Raw genomic sequence first — 20,469 nt, forward strand, 5'->3', positions numbered from 1 at the left:
GTTGTTTCCTTGAATTTTGTCGTACCAAACCTATTTCGCAAAACAGGGCGATTCGAGTCGTCTTCCATCGCAACTTCAGACCTATCTCCCCGACTCCTCAAGGAATTACGAGTAAAAACTTCGGTTAGGCGCACCCACCGAGCACTATACTCACACGAGCCGAAGTCATTGGGCGAGATATCCAACCCTCTCTAGTCCCCGCACACGAGGAAAGGGTGACACTCGAATCTCAGTCTCCGCAGAGACTCAACACACTATCGTATCGTAATACGAACACCATCGATTCGACAAATATTCTAAGGAAATGATAGAACGCTTGCTCTCATAGTTTTACCATCACAACCATCACCATCATTCTAACAAATAATTAAATAACTTAATTTAATTATTTATCCTACTGTTGCACCCCTCTGAAATTACTAATTTTGCATTTCCATAAAGTAGAACAATATTTCTAGTGCACCCCCATTTTTACTAAATTCTCAACACCGAAGAAAACACCTAATTTCAATACACCCATTTTTACTCTAACACACTCCCTTCTACATCTAACTCTTCAAGTAAACCCCAAAACCATTAAATTACATTTTCTCTTACTTCCAAGTAAGTCCTACATGAAAACTACTCATTTCTTACCAACTCTCTCTTTCTCTATTTAGGTAACCCTTCACTTCTTTCTCTTTCTCTTTTGTTTTCAATACACAAATTTCATTCATTCATCTTTTCTCATAAAACCATGGATCCCACTACCCACTTTATTTGACTTTTCAAACCAAACAATTTCTTCCTCACCCCAAAGTTACGTAACCACTCTCCTTCACCCAACTAGCTTACTCTATTTTTTTCATAAATTAAATCCACCAACACTTAGGACCCCACCATATTATACACCACTTTCTCCTTGTTTTCCTCTCTTCATTTCTTCCACCACTTACGGCACTCCACTTTCTTCTTCTATCTTTTCTTTAATTAACCAACCTTCCACCAACACTCACTTCTAATTTGTTTAATCTCTCCTTGACTTTTCAATCCCAACTTCACACTCATACCTCACCTCATTTACGTCCCATCCATGTAATCCCTTCTCCACACACCTAAACACTACAATTTTCATTTCACTATTCCCTTTTTCTTCATTTTCATAACATTCCAAGTCAACTCCAAGACTCTACTCCATTCCTTTCTTTCTCAACTCCTACCCCAAGACTCTCATTACTTCTCTTGCCTCTATTGTAATATGCCCATCTCCACCTTCCACTTTCATAATTCTTTCTTCATGTTCTTCTTCCAACCACCCAAGTCTCATACATAACCGTACATGACAATCTGTTAAGCAAACAACATTAATCAATCCAATACACATTATCAAACAATAACAATCCCAAGAGAAGCACTAAACAACACAAAACCCCGTAACTCATACTTAGACAAAGAAAATGGCTTTGAAACCATCACCAACAATTCCAGACAGGTTCAAAACCTCCAAAACGACCCAAGGAACATCCAAAACGGACATCCGGAACCCCAAAAACTATCAAAAACAAAGACAATAGCATGCTCATACGCCCAGGGGCGCTGGGCGCGAACCGCCTCGCATTCAGGGGCGCTGGGCACGAACGGCCTCGCATTCAGGGCGCTGGGCGCGAACTGCCTCGCATTCAGGGGTGCTCGAGGGGCGCTGGGCGCGAACCGCCTCGCATTCAGGGGCGCTCGGCCCCATACTAGTTGACAGCAACCATGAAATTTGACTTTTGATGCACTTGGAACTTGTTTTAATGGCTAAAGGGGTTCTTTACACATTGGTATTGATGGGAAACACGTTTATAAGTTGAAACAAACATCCATTTGATCACTAGATCCATGACTAGGTGTATCAAACCACTTTTGACCCTTTAAAAATCCAAATTCACTTCTACAAGTTGCCCAATTTCATTTCTATCCTTTAAAACCTTCAATTCTTCCAACTATCAATAATAACACAATTTTATATCAATGACATACTAGCTCAGAATTTAACATACATATAGATCATACAACAAATTTTCAACAAGACACTAGCTCCCCTTACCTTCTACCCATCATACACTATGTTATATCCCAAGTTAAACCCGTTACCTCTTGAAGACTTCCTTTGTAAACCTTGAATCCATCTTCACAAGACCTGCAGCACCTTGGCCTCCTTGCAACTCTAGAAGCTCTCAACTTCACCTCTCTCACGGATTTTGCAGCAACGACTTCACTCCCGCAAGTGCAAAACTCATTTCCTCCTTTTCCCACACTTGTAGATCTGACCAAGAGACATCATGGCCCCCTTAATCCACTAAGAAGCACTTAATAATTGGAAAGGAGCTCTGTCCACACTCCTCTCTGGCCCAAGGGACCAACATTATAGGTCCGGAGCATATTCCCCAACTTTCCACGCAATCCCCACTTATTTCAGATCTGAAAACTGACAACGCTCGCGCTAGGGCGCCCCTGGGAATAGGGCGCTGGGCGCAAGTCCCCCAGCAACATAATTGTCGCAACTTTGACAGTCTGGTTGACCCCCTTCCCGAAGTCGAAAATACGCGTATGAGTACTCAAATCGAAGCTCTTTCAGTCTACTATCCAATCAAAAAAGAATCAACTCAATTGATATTTTCGAAAAAAAGTTATAATTAAAATAGTAAACCATGTCAAACTTTGACAGCATTCTATTTTACATTATAACTTGAACTTTTTACAACTTGGTAAATTCTTGAGGTTCTAGGGTCATACAATAGACATCGGGTTCTGGGAGGGACCGACGTCTATAATAGTCTAGAGACGTCAGTTAGGAGGGGGGCCGACGTCTAAGTTAACTTTTCACCTACCCTGTCAGCCATATAGACGTCTGTTACAGGGGAGTCGACGTCTATAATAGACTAAAGACTCAGGGTGGCGGTATCGGACGTCTATATGGCGGAAAAAATGACTTTTCACCTACCTGTCAGGCATATAGACATTTGTTCATGGGGGCCCCGACGTCTATACCCCTTAACATACGTTTATATGTCCATCTTATTTACGAAAATGCCACTGGTCAATAATTTACGTTGGTTATTTTGTGGTCCGACGTCTAGGGGGTGACTTTAAAGTCCAATTCTGCACTAGTGGGTACTCCTCTCTACTTGAGAATGAGTAATCACATAATATCAGGATAAATACCAGCTTTGCACGATATCCATATTCATACTTTACAATTTAATAACCATTCACTAGACATTCCGCCTTGGAATTCTCTTCCATAGTACTTAAAACAAAATCCTCATAATTTAACATATAATGTCATTCAACAATCATATCCTCACTCATAAGACCGAGAACCCTGTGAACATTGGAGACCTAAAAGTTTCTCACTACCTAGAGGATAGGACCGAACGGTCCATAATAGATAGAACAGAAGAAGTAGCCGAACGCTATTAAAGATCGACCACTAGAAGAGACCAAACGCTAAAACTAGCATAAATGCTAGTATAAGACTGAGCGTTAACATTAGCATAACTGCTAGTATAAGACCGAGTGCTAACACTAGCATAACTTCTAGTATAAGACCGAGCACTAACACTAGCATAACAACTAGTACAAGACCGAGCGTTGACACTAAGAACCCACTCTTCTAAGACCGAATGGTCATGAATTGGTAAGACTCCAAGGAGACCAAACCCAGTTAATGACCGAGCACAGAACAAGGTCGATCTGTCAACAGTAACCGCTCGGCGTTCTGCATAATTATGCAAAACTTCTGCATAATTATGAGTAACGCCCAATTTTGACCAAAATCCATTTTCTTACTTTTTACACATTTTTAAAACATCTTAAAGATTCTAACAAGTCTAAATAAACTTGCCAAGATGTACCTTACCACCCAATTTCACTCCTAACCTCAAACTCTCATATTCCTCTATTCACTTCTTAAAAAAAAAGTAGAACAAACCGAACACTTTTCTGCAGAAAACCCAACCAGTTCACAAGTTTCAGTCATACACAGAATTTCAAGCACAATTCAATCAAACATCCACTTATTCATACATGCAAACGTCCAAACAGAACTTCCAAACACAAAAAAAATATTTAAATTACTAGCTTCCCTTACCTTGAATGAATTAGACAAATTCTACACTTCTACCGTCTTGCCTAACCCGCAAATGACTAACTTCTAAGGCAGCCTACACATTTCAACTCCAAAAAGGCAACTTGATTGGTGAAAAGAGAAGCTCTTGGCACCAGGAAAGCTCAGGCACAACATGATTTATGATCAGATGAAGAAAATGTGAGAATTTGTAGAGAGAAGGAGAAATAAGGAAAAAAATCAGAAGTTTGGAGAGAAGAAGTGCATGCAAAGAATGACACGAAATTTTGCAAAGTTCATATATATATCGTCAAAACCGATCGGTCCACTCAAATACATACACCTGTCTTCCCCACTTTCTCTAAATTTCTCAGTTCTTACATGTCACAAATCAGAAATCAGAACACATTTGATAATACATATTTCTTTTAATTTGTAAACATCAACCTAATCAACCCAATTTGGTACAAGCATACATTCTAAATAACTTGACACTAGAAGCCTTTTACTAGAGATACAAAAATATATTTCTACTAAAGAAAATCTGATTTGATGAAGTTAATCTCTACTTTGCATATTCCTAATCTTGATATTATTTTTAATGATTAATCTTAATTTACTGTTTTGGAAAATAAACTACAAATTCACACAAATATATCTAACCATGATTTCATCTGATTCCAGCTTACATCAATAAATTACAGGTGTAAAATTCTCAAACCAATAATTTTATTATTTAATTTCACTTTCCAAAATTATTTTCTTTCAAGTTTCAGATAACTTGTTCTCTATTCATAATCCGGGTTTAGTTTTTCAACATAATAAAGTTTATGTTAAAATTTTAGGGTTAAATATGTTTTTCGTCCCTTAAGTATCACTGATTTTTGGTTTTAGTTCGTACTCCAAACTTTGATGGCTTTTAGTCCTCATAGTATTGAAACATGTAATATTAGTCCTTAAAAATGGACGGCGTCAACTTTTTATTGATCTGACAAACGACAAGGCCACGTCTTATGCCAGCTTGCCTCTTCACTCTTTGTCATGTTGCTTGTGCTTGAACTTCGTTCATCTTCTCCGGTAGAGCAATCACAGTTTCGCTTCTCGTGCACCATCACCTCAATCGCGCAACAGCCCAAGCCGTAGATCAAGCAAGCATCTCCATTCTTCACCTGCAAAGAATCAAACAGCCGAGCCCATTTTTCTTCCTCACGAGTCATCCATGACATTCCCATAATCACTTGAAACTCAGACAAATCCAGAAAACGCGAGCAACCCCAATCCCAAATCGCACCGTGCCGGAACACTAAGTTCGCTCCGACCAATCCAGAACCACGGCCAAGTGAAATCCCACATCGTGAGTGCTGCGACGAACCCTAAATCGCCTAAGCCTCTCCGCCGCGCCTTCATCTCACAAGCTCCCTTGCACCGACACAACTACTTGTAGAAGTTGTCTTTCATGCTAGTGTACTGTTGTTTACTTGTGGAAGAATGTCTCTTTGTGCTTTTTATTTTTTGGGATACAGTTGTATGTGCATTTTTCTACAACTTTTGTTACTTTCATGATTAATTGGCTCCTTATCCTTTATTCTCTAACCTGCAAGTAGTAATTAATTACCCCGTGTTTTAGGGACCGACTTAAATCACCATGGTCACAAAGGAGAAGAAAACACGCTCTGTCATCTCATCAATGGAAATCCTTGTTTACAGAAGATGGTAAATTCTGTGATGGTGGAAATAAGTTCCTTGATTATACTTTTTCATCATGTATATATTTGAAATTTATTCAGATAAAATTTATACAACTACTGATTATACTTTAAACATGCAGGTATGACTTAGGCAGCACCAAGGGTGAAAGAGATGTTATAAGAACTCAAAATAGGTGGGAATGCAAGTTCTATCTCCAAATGTTTGATTCATTTTATTGCTTGTGCTCAATCCATCATGTACTGTTAGACTTAAAATGTATATTGTTTGGATTTTTTCCTTCTTGGGAGGGGTGTTAACATCATTTTAATTTTATTCCATATCTTTATACACAAAAAGCAGTATGAGAAACTCCGCAGACAATGTCGGAGACTCATCAAGCAAAGTAATGTCGAGGTTCGTTCATGGACAAGTCGAGGTTTGTGAGCTTCGTCAAGTTTCCTAGAGAAGGAGGAATGAGGCCTACAAGGTTGCACCCTGCTAACCAGAAGAAGAACCCAGCTTTGCCCCCAACTGAGATGATGAAGAAGCAACGTGACAGATACTTAAGAAGAAGACATGGCCTCGCCGTTTGCTAGATCAATAAAAAGTTGACGCCGTCCATTTTTAAGGATTAATATTACATGTTTCAATACTATGAGGACTAAAAACCATCAAAGTTTTGAATACGGACTAAAACCAAAAATCAGTGATACTTAAGGGATGAAAAACATATTTAACCCAAAATTTTAATATAATAAAATTTAGGTTTTTCAGTTACATTTATTTATTTTTAATTTCAATGAATATTATATATTTAGTTTTTATAATCTACTATTTATTTAAAGAATAATGATATTTAACAACATTTTTTTTTCGATAATATTTTAACATTATTTATTTGACAACATTTGACAATAAAAAAAGTTTTTGTTTGTCATATGTTTAAATAGTATATATTTACTGCAATTTCTGTTTTTTTATTTCTTTATTTATATCTTTATTTTTTTATTTCTAATATAAACAAAGTAAAATAAGTATTTTTAATATAACTTTTTAAATATATCTTAAAATGTTGTTACATGAACAAGTTTTTCAATTAAATTTAAACTTTTCAATGACCGAATAAATATTTTTTTCATCAAGTAGTTTAGTTTTTTTTTATCACAACTAATTAAATAAATAATCTGAAATTGGACTTAAATTCAACGTGAACAAATCCATAAATTTGAATAAGTCTTTATGTATATTTTTTGTTACAATTTTTCAATATTTTCTTCTTCCTTAGATGTCTCCTGAACTCGAATTAATATACTGTTGTGCTTACTTTTATTTTGAATTTACAAAAAAGGAAAAAATTATTTTTATTCCTTCTTGAATCGATAATTTTGAAAAATCATTAATGACTTATTTTTTATTTGGCAAAATTTTATTAATATTCAAAGAATCTCATTTATTATTTAATAGAAATTCAAACAAATTTTGTTTAATAATAGAAAAAAGAAAATATTAACGCATTGTATTTTGTTTGTTTTTGTCCATGTTTTTCAGTTTTATAGCATCAAATTCATCACCCGGCGGTGACACCGAACAAGGAAAGTCTGCACGCATAGGATTAAAAAAATACTGGACATACATATTTTACACGTTTCATGCTGTTAGTGTACCGTGACGAGACATTCAATAACAGCCAGATACGGTAGCACCCCGTGTGCGTGCGTTCGTGTGTGACTGTGCACTTTCTTACACTGCACCACCTCGCTCTCTCCGTCTAAATAGCTTCCACTTTCACGTTCTTCTTCTTGTGCGCCTTCTGCAAAATTGAATCTAAACTCTCTGAATCTGAATCTTAATGCAACCTTGTTGTTCCCAACACGGTAATCTCTCTCCCCTGCCCTTTCTGTCTCAAAATTTCATCAATTTAGCTATTGCATGTTGGTTTTTCACCTTTTTTTTTGTGTTGTTTTGGATCGAACCCATGCGAGGGATTTTTCAGGGGTGTGTTATTTTACTGCTGATTTTGGAAATTGAAGAAAAATATGAAATGGGAAAACATTGATTTTGTTTCCTCGGGGAGAGGTTAAACCCTTGGATTGTGGTGTAACCGTGTAAGGGTAATGGGATTCTTTTTTATTTTTCGTTTTTCGATCAAATTCATGTTTTTGTTTTTTGTTTTATTTTGTTTCCTGAGCTGAAGTTTTGATTAGTTTCCGGAAGGAAAAGATGAAGTGGAAAAGGAGAAATATGTTATTTTTTTAGAAAATCCTATTCTTCGGGTTGTTGCATTGTTTTTTAATATTTTATTTTTTAATCAGTATGTTTTAGAGTTAATGGGCCTATGTTTCATGGTTATAAGGATGTCCTTTCTGCAGGTGTTCGGTTTTGCTGCCAAGGTTACTGAAAAGAGGTTCGATGCTGGAAACTTTTTCCCTTGCAATTTGATTTATTTTTTCTAATGAATGAGCGTTTGTGTGCTTTTTGCGGCTTTGGTGTTGTTGATTCCTGTAATCCATATTTTCTTTTGCTTGAATTACTTATAATTGAATACCTTAACTTTTCTCTTTTAATGTTTCGTGCCATCATATCGTGTTGATTTTCATTTGGGCTATGTTGTATCCCCAATCACTTTTATTGCCAGGCCTTCTCTTGTAAAAATTGCCTGTTTAGTGTGTACTATTTCATTGGTTGAAGCTTGTCTTTTTGCTGTGTTTTGTGGGGAAACGGAGAGGTGCTTCTCTATTTGAGTAACAATTGAATTTAGAATTTTAACAACCCTAGGAATCTCTGATCTCTAGTCTTTTAGTCATATTTAGCTGTCTCTGCTAAATCCTTGTTCAGAAACATACTCACAATTGAAATATGAATTCTATCTGCCTTCGGTTAAGTATATTATAGTGTACGTCTATGAAACTTCTTTTCACTTTGTTTGGATGCTCATTGAAATGGAGAGGAAAAAAATAGAATGGAATGAAATAAAGAGGATAGAATTTGAGATTAATTAGAGAGTAATTTTAAAGTTGTTTGGATTGATGGAATTACGAAGGAATGAGAGGAAACAATTTCTTTCTAATTATTTGGTTAGATAGAAAAGTAAATAAAAATAAATACTAGTTTGACAATTTTAGTACATTGCACTTAAACACAGTGAGCTCAAAAATTTCACTGGATCTGTATAGGTATCTAAAATTTGTAGCTAGAATATGGTTTTGCACATTCTGTCACTGGGTTTACTGAGAACAAGGATTCAAGAATATTACCATCCTTTTCTGTGGCTCGACCATTATGTATTAGAAATTTCTGCTACAATATTATGATTTAAAAATCAGTTTGAATCATTAAGTTCCTGCTAAATTTCCTTTAAGTTCTGCTGTCATTAACATCTCATGAGAGAGACAATGAGATAATAAATATCTGAAAAATTTCTCTGTACATGGTGGCATCACGACTAACTTCGTTTAGCTATGATGTTTGCTTTCAAATTCATTCTATTTAAGTAAAGTTTCATCGGGAATTTTCCTATTATTTTTAACCTTCTAAAGTGGATCTAAAACAATTCTTTTACCTATTCTACTTCTATATTGGTGTATAGATTATTTTTAATTCTCCTCCATTCCTGCTTTGAAAATAACTTGATTTACTTTCAGATCTCCGTGATCCCTTGACATGCATAAGCAACTTCCACTTTCATGTATCTTAATGAATAGTATGCTATTACGCAAAAGTAAGAGCTTTTTCTCAATGCAATGTTTTATTTGCGAAGTAACTGCATAATCTACTACCTTTGAAGGTTTCAGTTTGATGCATTGTAGAAGAATTTCTACTATCACTCTTTAGAAACTGTGGGCATAATTCTATGGTCTATTTGGGTGAGGTAATTGAGAGTAACGAGTATTTGTCTATTTGGGATTGAAGAAATTAAAAATTTTAACATTGCTGAGTTGTATTTTAGGAAGGAATTTTGAGGTATTCAGTTTTTCCACATATATGAAATGAACAGACAAACCCTTTTTGCATTGTACAACCCTATGCCTCCTGTGTGTGAACCAGTGGCTAGCATGAGGTGGCTCCCTGTGAGCCTAGTGTCTGTTGTTTCCCCCCTCCCTACTTCTCCTTTGTTTCTTTTCCTACTCACTGTCTAGAAACTGCAAAAGTATCTTTAAAAGGAGGAGCTAGTTTGATGCACTATCATATTTTTCTTTTTCAAGGGCTTCATTTTCTTTTGTACATCATGGATTTCTTTTTAAAGTTTATATGAGGGCATTTTCCTAAATTTAGGTATAGCCTGCTGCTAATATCAGGTGATTAGGGTGCATATAAATTATTGACTAGGAATGTGATCACTTAAATTAATACAAATAAAATGTCCACTTAATTCCATGTAACCAAAGTTCAAAGTGAATTTGATGTTATAATCGTCATTGTTGGCAGTATAGTATTTGAGAGGGATAATACGAGAAAGGAGTGGGATTAAAAGAAATAGTACGCTAAGATGAATGAGTTGCTCCACAGGATCGGACAAGAAAAGAAACAATTATTATTGGATAGATATTGGTGTTATATCTACAGAGGAAAAGATTGTTGAAAATTGATTATGATAGTTGGACCAACCAAGGTTATCAAATTGAGATTCAAATCATGAATCGCCTAGCTAATTTTTAAATCGTGAATCATAATGTGTATTGAATCATATTATTTAGAGAGAAGGAAAAAAAATAACTTAAATTGGCAGCGTATTAATTTTAAAATAGAAATAGATAAAATAACTTGATCATAATTCTTCAAATAAAATTGTAAGTTATATCTAGTATTATCAGATGGAAGTGCCATGGTAAATAACGAAAATTTAACTGACCACCATGATGGTGTGGTGGATTTCAAATGATGGCCATCATACGTGATCTATTGGTGGCCATGGTGCGCCCATGGAGGAAATGAGAGAAAATTAAAAAATATAATTTGAACAATGCGGCTTGACACAATAAAAATTTGAACACTATTTGAATGGAAATGATAGGAATTAGAAGAAATGGTTAGTCTGAGAGAAGGAAGAAGGGTAATTAGTTGTAATAGCCTAACTGCCTATGACAGTTAGAAGTGGGCGGGAGAGGGAGTATAAATAAAGGCCTGTTAGTTGGTAAAAGGCATGTTTTGTTGAATTGTCTGTTGACAGGTTCTGACCTGTGAAGAGGGTTAAGCCTCTGGATTCTTTCTGTACAGATACACTACTGTGAATAATATTCAGTTTTCCCTATCTTTCTTGTGTCTTTCGGTGAGAAAGAGAGTTCTTGATTAGGTTCCCAATTTAGGAACCTATCAATTGGTCCGACCTGCCGGATCCCGACATTAAGGGAAGAGTGGTGGCAGTCGAAGGGCACTTGGAAGCTGTCGAGATTGCAATAGCCAAGACGAAGGCAGATATGACGGCGATACGACAGGACATCCAAGCAATCTTGAAGGTGCTTAGGGAACGTAACCACAATCACAGGGGCCAACATCAGGATGAGAGCCAATCATCGGTGAATGATAATGGGGCCGAACCAGATGGCGAAAGGGGAAGAAGAGGAGAAAGTAACCAAGAAGGAATGGTCAATTGGAGGAAACGGGTCGAGTTTCCCGTGTTTGAAGGAGGCGAACCATGGATTTGGATAGGCAGAGGGGAGAACTTTTTCGAGGTCCAGCGGGTGGCTGAAGAGAAGCTACAATTGGCTTTTATTAGTATGGAGGGTTACGCCGGAAGTTGGTTCCGTTTTTGGCGGGAGAAAACCAAGAACCATTCTTGGGATGAATTGAAGAGGGCTTTGGGAATACGATTCGGGGGAGGAACAAGAGGGACAGTTTAAGAGAGGTTGTCGACCATAAAACAGGCGGGAAGAGGTGAGCGATCATGTCAGGCCGCATGACCCACCTGATCTATTGACCGCCATGCGAGTTGCGCGGGAGGAGGATGGGTGTCCAAGAATCAAAGTTCCTGGTGAAAAATGACAGGAGCGGTGGTGCGGTCAGAACCAAATCGCGATACAACGGTGCGAGGAGGGCCGGCGGAGAGTATCGGGTCTGTAAAGAAAGACGCGACCCAGGGGGGAATTAACGTGAGAGCTAACAGCGACGGGAGAGAAAGGAATATCCACAATCTACCATACTCGGAGTATGTCAAACAGAGAGAGGAGGGGAGATGTTTCAGGTGTGGCGGACTGATGACAAATTTATGAACACTGAAAAACGGCGCCAAAAACTTGTTTAACCCTCGGCAAGTGTGACTGAATCGTATCAAGTAATAAACTCGGTAAGACCAAGTATCGTTCTCCCAAAGGACTCACGACCTAGTTAGTTATATGATTTCTTGATTATTTAAGACTTGTGAACAAATTGGTATAAGTTTCAAATGCAAAAGACAAGAATTAAACATGTATGCATGTGATGATCAATGGTAAAGAAGAACACAAACACTGAATGAATTAGATGGATGAGTATGTTGTTGGGGTAATCAATTTCATCTTTTCCATTCTCATATATTTTAGGAATTCATCATTCTTTTCATCAATGTTAATGCCACTCTCTAAAACACCTTGAGAAGAAAGTTTATCCTTAATTACGAGTTCATACAATTCCTAGCATCCCTAATAATTAATTCTGAAGCACAAAAGCTTAAAGGCAACCAACCCTCATATCCCTATGTCTAGGCAATATGCTATTGGGAGAATTTCCCCGGATCTAGATTTCTCCGTATGTGTCCATATCGACAAAATCAATGATCATGACATCGAATGAGTTAAATAATGCATGCTTTGAGCAAAGAGGAAAAACCCTAACTAATGATGAAAGAAAGCATGTATCATAAATATGATGTTTAACCACAAATTCCATATATGAGAGCTTCAAAAGATTACATTGATTCCCCAACAACAAGAAGAGTTTAGTTCACCATATTCATGGTGAAACTAGATGAACAATAATGAAAGAATGGAAGAGATAGAAAAACCCTAGAAAGAGAAGAGGAGAGCCGTCACCATCTCCCAATCTACCCCCAAGGGGTGAAAAGTGTGTTTCTGCTTCCTCCCAACCAAAGATACAAACCCCAGGAAGTCCTAAAGCTTATATACTATTCGAAATATTACAGAAAAATGGGCCTAAGCCCAAAATAATGCCGCTCAGCGGTAAGTGCGTGTGTTGATTCTTCCCCTCAGCGGAGCCAACGGGAGTTCATTAGTGCCGCTCAGCGGTAAACTGGCGCTGAGCGGTACTTGCGGCTTCTCTTCTTTTTCACTTTTCAAGTTCTTTTCTGATTCCATCTCTATCCATCTTCACTTCTTTCATCAAATTCACCTTAAAACCTACATAAAACACTGAAATCAAGCATAAACCTGTCCAACTCTCTTATTTCCAAAAATATGAACAAAAGCATGATTCCAAGCTAGTTTCTGAGTGTTAAAGGTTGCTTTTAGTATCAATTTTAAGCATGAAAATAACAGTTTTTCAACTGTTATCACGGACCTTTCAGCCTTGGCCATCGCTACCCTGAAAGGGGTTTAAGGATGCTAATCGTGGCGGAAGAGGAGGAAGAGACGGAAGGCGAGGCGGGAACCGAGATGAATATCGCGACGATGGAGCTATCGGCGCTGTCCGCCGGCGGTCTCACGTCTCCCAAAACGATGAAGTTACGGGGACGAATTGGACACCGAGAGGTGCTGGTTATGATTGACAGTGGTGCGACCCACAATTTTATCAATCGAAGGGTAGTGGAGACCCAACCTTATATTGTAAGTCCGGGGGACGGACAGGAGAAGAGGATCAGCGGTTGCTTTGAGCAGGTGGCTTCGGAGTTGGGAGATGAAAAAATTGTCGAAAGATTTTACTTGTTTGAACTCGGAGGAGTGGAGGTAATCCTTGGGGTGGAGTGGTTGGAGAAATTAGGAAAGGTGACGGTGGATTGGCGGAAGTTGACTATAGTATACAGACAAGGAGAGAAGGAGATAACAGTGAAGGGGGACCCCACGTTGGAACGGAAAATGGTGGGACCCAGGGCCTTATTAAAAAGGGATAAAGTAGAAGCTTGGCTTATGGTATGGGAATTGGGCTCATTGGAGTCCAAGGAAAGTACTCAGAAGTTTGTGGGCCTCACCGACAAGCAAAAGCAAGAGATGGAGTTGCTGTTGGGCAAGCATGATGTGGTGTTCTCGGAGCCTATGGGGCTGCCACCTAGTAGAGGGATGGTGCATTATATACCGCTTAAAGACGGGGTAGATCCCATTAACGTGAGACCCTACCGGTACCCACACGTGATGAAAGGAGAAATAGAACAGCAGGTTGCTGAGATGCTCCGATCGGGGGTGATCCGTCCAAGCCACAACCCCTATTCGAGTCCTGTCATTCTGGTGAAGAAGGACGGCAGCTGGCACTTCTGCATAGACTAGAGCGCACTGAATCGAGCTACGGTGTCAGACAAATTTCCCATACCAGTGATCGAGGAGTTGCTGGACGAGTTGGGAGGGGCTTCCTACTTCTCTAAGGTGGACTTGAAGGCGGGGTACCACCAAATTCGCATGGGTGAGAAGGATATAAAGAAGACTGTGTTCCGAATGCACCAGCGGCACTACGAGTTCGTGGTAATGCCCTTCGGGCTCACCAACGCGCTGACGACATTTCTGAGCGCGATGAACAACCTTTTCCAACCCTATCTACGCAAGTTCGTTTTGGTTTTCTTTGATGACATCTTAGTCTACAGTAGAACTTGGAAGGAGCATCTCGAGCATGTTGGAAGCGTCCTTTCAACCTTGGAACGAGATCAGTGGGTGGCTAACCGGAGGAAGTGTGAGTTCGGACAAACCCAAATTAAATACTTGGGACATATTATTTCGCACAGAGGCGTGGAGATGGATGATGAGAAGATAAAGGCCGTTGTGGAGTGGGAGAGACCAAAATCGGTAAAAAGCTTAAGGGGATTCTTGGGATTGTTGGGGTACTATCAAAGGTTCATAAAGGATTATGGCAAAATTGCCAGACCTTTAACGAACCTGCTAAAGCAAGGGGGATTCACCTGGAATGAGAGGGCAAACGAGGCATGGCAGACTTTGAAGAGAGCCATTACGACGGCCCCAGTGCTGTCTTTACCTGATTTTCAGCAACCGTTCCACATTGAATGTGATGCGTCGGGCAAAGGTGTGGGTGCAGTTTTGATGCAAGGAAAGAAACCCATAGGTTTTTTTAGTAAGGCGTTATCCAAAGGAACACTGAACAAGTCTATTTACGAGAAAGAATTGATGGCTCTCGTATTAGCCATACAGCATTGGAGGCCCTATCTGATGGGGTAGAAGTTTGTAGTCCACAATGATCAGAAGAGCTTAAGATACCTGCTAGAAGAGCGAATAACGACTCAGAATCAGCAAAATTGGATAGCCAAGCTGTTGGGGTACGATTTTGAGATCGTGTATAAGACGGGGACTGCTAACAGAGATGCTGATGCGTTGTCCAGGAGGGACGAGGGTGAAAACGGGGAGGAAAGGGAATTGTGTGTGGTGGCCAGGCCCTACTAGCAAGACTTTGAAGAAATAACGAAGGAAGTTGAGGAGGATGAGGGGCTGCAAAAAGTGATAGAAGAAATTAAAAAAGACCCAAACTCCCACCCTGCCTACACACTGGAACACGAGAGGCTGCACTACAAAGGCAGGATGGTAATGTCAGCGAAGTCTTCGTGGCTTCCCAAGTTAATAGCGGAGTTTCACGTAACGCAAACGGGGGGCCATTCTGGAGTATATAGGACATACAGGAGGATAGGCCAATCGTTGTATTGGGTCGGAATGAAAAAAGACGTGACGAAATTTGTGGCTAAATGTCTTGTGTGCCAGCAACACAAGTACCTAACATCCTCACCTCAGGGATTATTACAGCCATTGCCTGTTCCGAATGCAGTGTGGGAAGAGTTAAGCATGGATTTCATAGTTCGTTTGCCTAGATCCAAGGGGTATGATGCAATTCTGGTGGTGGTGGACCGCTTGAGCAAATATGCACATTTCCTACCGCTCAAGCATCCCTACTCGGCAAGAACGGTGGCTGAAGTCTTCATAAGAGAAATCGTAAGGCTGCATGAGATTCCACAGTCCATCGTGACAGATAGGGACCCATTGTTCCTAAGTATATTCTAGAAAGAGTTGTTCAAGAGTCAGGGAACGCAGTTAAAAATGAGCACCGCGTACCACCTTGAGACAGACGGACAAACGGAGGTTCTGAATCGGATTTTAGAAGGTTATCTCAGGTGTTTCTGTTCGGAGCAGCCAAGGGGATGGATGACTGTTTTGTCGTGAGCGGAATATTGGTACAACACAAGCTATCAAGGAGCTATAAGGTGCACCCCTTTTGAGGTTGTGTATGGGAGGACACCCCCCTCTTTGCATAGATTCAATCCTGGCGAATCATTGGTGGAGGCAGTGAGTCAGGAGCTTCAAACTAGGGACGAAGCCCTGAAACAGTTGAAGTTTCATCTAGAGAGGGCACAGGAACTAATGGTGCGACAAGCTAATAAAAGGAGGGAGGCTGCTGATGTAGAAGTGGGGGATTGGGTATATTTGAAGATACGACCCCATAGACAATCCTTGATGCCAACTACTAGGCTTCACCCAAAGTTGGCAGCCAGATATTTTGGGCTGTTCCAGGTTATTCAGAGGGTGGGGGAGGCAGCTTGTGAGTTGCAGTTGCCAGAGACAACACAAATTCATCCTGTCTTCCATGTGTCACAATTGAAAAAGGCTATAGGAGAACAAAGAGTGGAAAAGGAATTGCCGCAGGACCTGTAGACAGAAGGGCCTTCATTCTGGCCAGTGCACATTTTAGGAAGAAGACAGCTGTAGGGAGAAGGGGAAAGTGTGCCACAACTGCTGGTAGAATGGCAAGAAGGAGGGCCGGAAGGGCCACCTGGGAAGATGAAATGACTATCAGGGAGCAGTACCCCGATTTCAACCTTGGGGACAAGGTTGGTCTTCAAGGGGAGGGTATTGATTGGAATAAAAGAAATGGTTAGTCTATGAGAGAAGGAAGAAGGGTAATTAGTTGTAATAGCCTAACTGCCTATGACAGTTAGAAGTGGGCGGGAGAGGGAGTATAAATAGAGGCCTGTTAGTTGGTAAAAGGCATGTTTTGTTGAATTGTCTGTTGACAGGTTTTGACCTGTGAAGAGGGTTAAGCCTCTGGATTCTTTCTGTAGAGATACACTACTGTGAATAATATTCAGTTTTCCCTATCTTGTGTCTTTTGGTGAGAAAGAGAGTTCTTGATTAGGTTCCCAATTTAGGAACCTATCAGGAAACCTCTATTTGATGTCGTGACCGGTATTCATGTTTATGTTTGTGCTTCATATCATACTAGTTTTATGATGCAAGTGTTTTGAGGAGGCAGGTTAATCACTGTCAAGAAGCAGACAAAATTATTTTAGTTATTGAGAAAATTACATTCGTATCATGCTGACTGTTTCTGCTTTTGTTTTGGTAGCTTATACAATTTTTTTTTAATCTTTGCATGGACACCAGAGTAACAGAAATTACCAAAGATGGATCAACAAAACCAAAATAACACTCCAGATGGTTCAGGAGATGTGCCTTTGAAGCGCAAGCGTGGTCGTCCAAGGAAATACCCGAAGCCAGATTCAGAGGAGAGTTCCTATATCCTAGTTAGTCAAAATAAAAGGCAGAATCCTGTTCGTGCAGAACAAACGCCCGTGCCTCCTGGCTTTGAAACAGTTAATGGAAGTCAACAATTTCAAAGGGGTCAAGAGAGTCATTTAAATAATGCAATGGTGGGCCAACTAGTTTCTGGTGTAATTGAGGCTGTATTTGATGCTGGATATTTGCTCAGTGTTAGAGTTGGTGATTCTGATACTACTTTGAGGGGGTTGGTCTTCAAGCCTGGACGATATGTTCCTGTCTCGCCTGAAAATGATGTTGCTCCGAGTGTTCCAATGATCCATAGAAATGAGGTTTCTTTCCCTTCAAGAGCAGCACAGTTTCAAACTCCTCTCCCAAAGGAGAGGAATGAACAGCCAGTGAGTGTTCATAGAGTTGAAACTATTGCAATGAATGGCTCACCGTCTGTCCCTCAGATACCTAGAGGAGCTGTTAGTTCTAGTAACTTGGTTGCCTCTTCTGGAAAGAATGTGCCTTCTGTGCCAGGCCAGATCACTCATCAACTACCCAGAGGTAATGTGGTGCCTGTAATGCTCCAACCTAATAATTTTGCAAACGGGGGGCCAGTTTCTAATCAACCATCACAAGTCAACACCCAAGTTTCTCTAGGGAGTGGAGTGATTTCTTCCAAAGAAATCCCTGTAGATGGAAACCCTTCACTTGTATCTCACACTCAAACTATCTCACACTCAACCGGCATGCAAAGTGAAGATGCTCCAGCACATAATCAATCTTCATCTCATGTGGTGAATGAAGATGAAGCCAAATCTATGAGAATGCCTAGCATGCCTTTTGAGCATCTGGTTACGGAAGTTGTCAAGAGGATCCAAGATCCATCAGAGGCCATGGATAATGAGACTACTGACAACTGCAAGTCAGGTGATAATATGGTAGAGAAGGATCCAAGTGGTACTCAGGAAGACAAAGTTAATGATGTAGATCAACCCATCTTGATTAAGCCACTGCAAGCTGTACAGTCTTGTCCTCCGGAAATCTCAACATCTGCTCCCAAGCCTTCGGACTACACCGAAACTGGCAGAATGACTGAGCTTTTGCAGGTAAAACAAAGGATTTAACCTATTTGTATTTCTTAGGCTTTTGAGTGTGAACTAGGGGTGATGGAAGAAACCGAGACTTTGTTACCCTTTAGTTGCTATGTACCTAAATTGCGACATATGTATTAATGCGCTCTAATTTAACAAGGTTTTTCAACATAACAATACGGAGAACCAGGCATCCAAAGCAGCAGAGCTAGAATCTGGAAACAAGTTGGATGATATAAGGATTTTAGGAACTGGACTTGAAGATGATGGAACTATTCAATCAACAAAGCCGTTCTGAGTATTGAATCTGGTTTATAAATGTCATCATTAGTGGCTATTGTGCCACCAGGTTTATCTGTCATAAGTAGGTAACATATTTGTCATGGTGAATATTCAGCTTTTAGTTCTAATCTCAATGATGTTAAACATTTTCAAACGTGCAAGCCTCATTGAATTTGGTGAAGATAGCTTGTTATAGCTATAATTAATTGTTTTATATTAGAGACCATTCCTTCAAGTCGGATGTTAATTACTTTCTTAGCAAATCAAATATTGTCCAAAACTTCAATTAAATGTTTCAAGCCATTTTATGAGGCAGTCAATTGTACTGTGTGCTTGTTGTTCACTTTTGTCTTTGTTGCGCATCTAGTTTTTTCTTTGAAACAGCATTGGCCTATTCTGTGAGAGTTTTGTTCCTTGAGTTCCATGATACAGTGCTGGATAGTTCCAGAAAAAAATAACTCTTGTTTTCACTGTGATGTCCATCTGGTTGATGAATTAAATGGATGCTTAGATTCCAGTTGGGGAAGCTCAAAAGTAATTTTACTCCCTAAGTAATAAATTTTTACTCCATTTTGCTTTGGAATATGAGAATGTGCATTACAATTTCCAGAATCACATTTTCAACTTTTGTCCAAACATAGCCTAAAGGAGATTGTCACTATGTCTTGGGTTAGAGAGAGGCTTTGGTGATGCATACATATATATGCACTATTGATATTAGAGTCTTTTCTTTTTAAACCATGGAGTTTTACATTTTTTTTTATTTTTCACGTGTGTCCCAATCTAAAATAAGGAAAATGGTAATAATTGTTCCAACACATTTGATTAAGGAATCACAAGTAAAAATGTAATATCCTTTCTTCTATGATTTCTAATGCAACTTGAATAATAATTTTATTTATTGATCGATTCCTTAATAAGTGTTTTAAAGGAAGTGGTATGTAAGACTTTAAATAAATGAATTTGAGCTTTATGATAAGTATTATAGGTACAACCCATTTAAAAAGGCATTTAAACAAATAAAAAAAGTCTAATAAATCTAAATCAGTCAGTAAAATGGAAATCATATTTGGTGAAGTTAATCTCTTTGTATATTCCCTAAATCTTAATATTTTTTTAAGGAGTAATTTCAATCTAATTGTTTTGGAAAATAAACGACAACTTCACACAAATAATTGTAACCATGATTTCATTTGATTCCCGCTTACATCAATAAATTACAGGTGTGAAATGCTGAAATCAATCATTTTATTATTTAATTCAACTTTCCAAAATTATTCTTTCAAGTTTCAAATAACTTGTTCTCTATTCATAATCCGACTTTTGTTTTTTAACTTCAAAAGTTTATGTTAAAATTTTAATATAATAAAAATTAATTTTTTGGTTCAATTCTTTTTTAATTAGAATGAATATTATATATGTAGTTTTTATAACCTACTCTTTCATTCAAATCAATACAATTTTTTTCTTTTTAAATAGTATACTTTTCTACAATTTCTGTTTTTATTTATTTATTTATTTCTAATGTAAACAAAAGTAAAAAAAGTATTTTTGATATAACTTTTTAAATATATTAATAAGGATATCATCTTAAAATAGTAATATTAATATTATATATTAATATTAATACTGTTACATAAACAAGTTTTCAGTTAAATTTAAACTTTTCAATGTCTCACTAAATATATTTTTTTAATTA

General features: G+C 38.5%; 1 protein-coding gene across 4 annotated transcripts; it reads left to right on the plus strand.

Annotated features, from left to right (window-relative positions):
• Positions 1 to 7,510: 7,510 nt before the first annotated feature.
• Positions 7,511 to 19,005, plus strand: LOC124845257 (AT hook motif-containing protein). Of its 4 annotated transcripts, XM_047322322.2 has the most exons (5): positions 7,511 to 7,653; positions 8,149 to 8,183; positions 9,421 to 9,497; positions 17,293 to 18,503; positions 18,649 to 19,005. In XM_047322322.2, exons 4-5 carry the CDS (start codon positions 17,313 to 17,315, stop codon positions 18,784 to 18,786), a joined length of 1,329 nt encoding a protein of 442 aa, XP_047178278.1. In that variant the 5' UTR covers positions 7,511 to 7,653; positions 8,149 to 8,183; positions 9,421 to 9,497; positions 17,293 to 17,312; the 3' UTR covers positions 18,787 to 19,005. The 4 variants fall into 4 exon arrangements, with proteins under 4 accessions (XP_047178278.1, XP_047178277.1, XP_047178279.1 ...); XM_047322321.2 differs by lacking the exon at positions 9,421 to 9,497 and having other exon boundaries at positions 7,512 to 7,653; XM_047322323.2 differs by lacking the exon at positions 9,421 to 9,497 and having other exon boundaries at positions 7,545 to 7,653; positions 8,133 to 8,183.
• The last annotated feature ends 1,464 nt before the right edge of the window (positions 19,006 to 20,469 follow it).

This window comes from Vigna umbellata, chromosome 5 (genome assembly GCF_029865625.1).
Source record: "Vigna umbellata cultivar VRB3 chromosome 5, Vumbellata_1.0, whole genome shotgun sequence".
Lineage (NCBI taxonomy): Eukaryota > Viridiplantae > Streptophyta > Magnoliopsida > Fabales > Fabaceae > Vigna > Vigna umbellata.

What these genes read in the sequence shown, in the direction of transcription:
- LOC124845257 (XM_047322322.2), top strand. Translation starts at nt 17,313, where the DNA reads ATGGATCAACAAAACCAAAATAACACTCCAGATGGTTCAGGAGATGTG. An exon ending in GAATGACTGAGCTTTTGCAG is followed by an intron (nt 18,504 to 18,648) that starts GTAAAACAAAGG and finishes TAATTTAACAAG; the next exon opens with GTTTTTCAACATAACAATAC.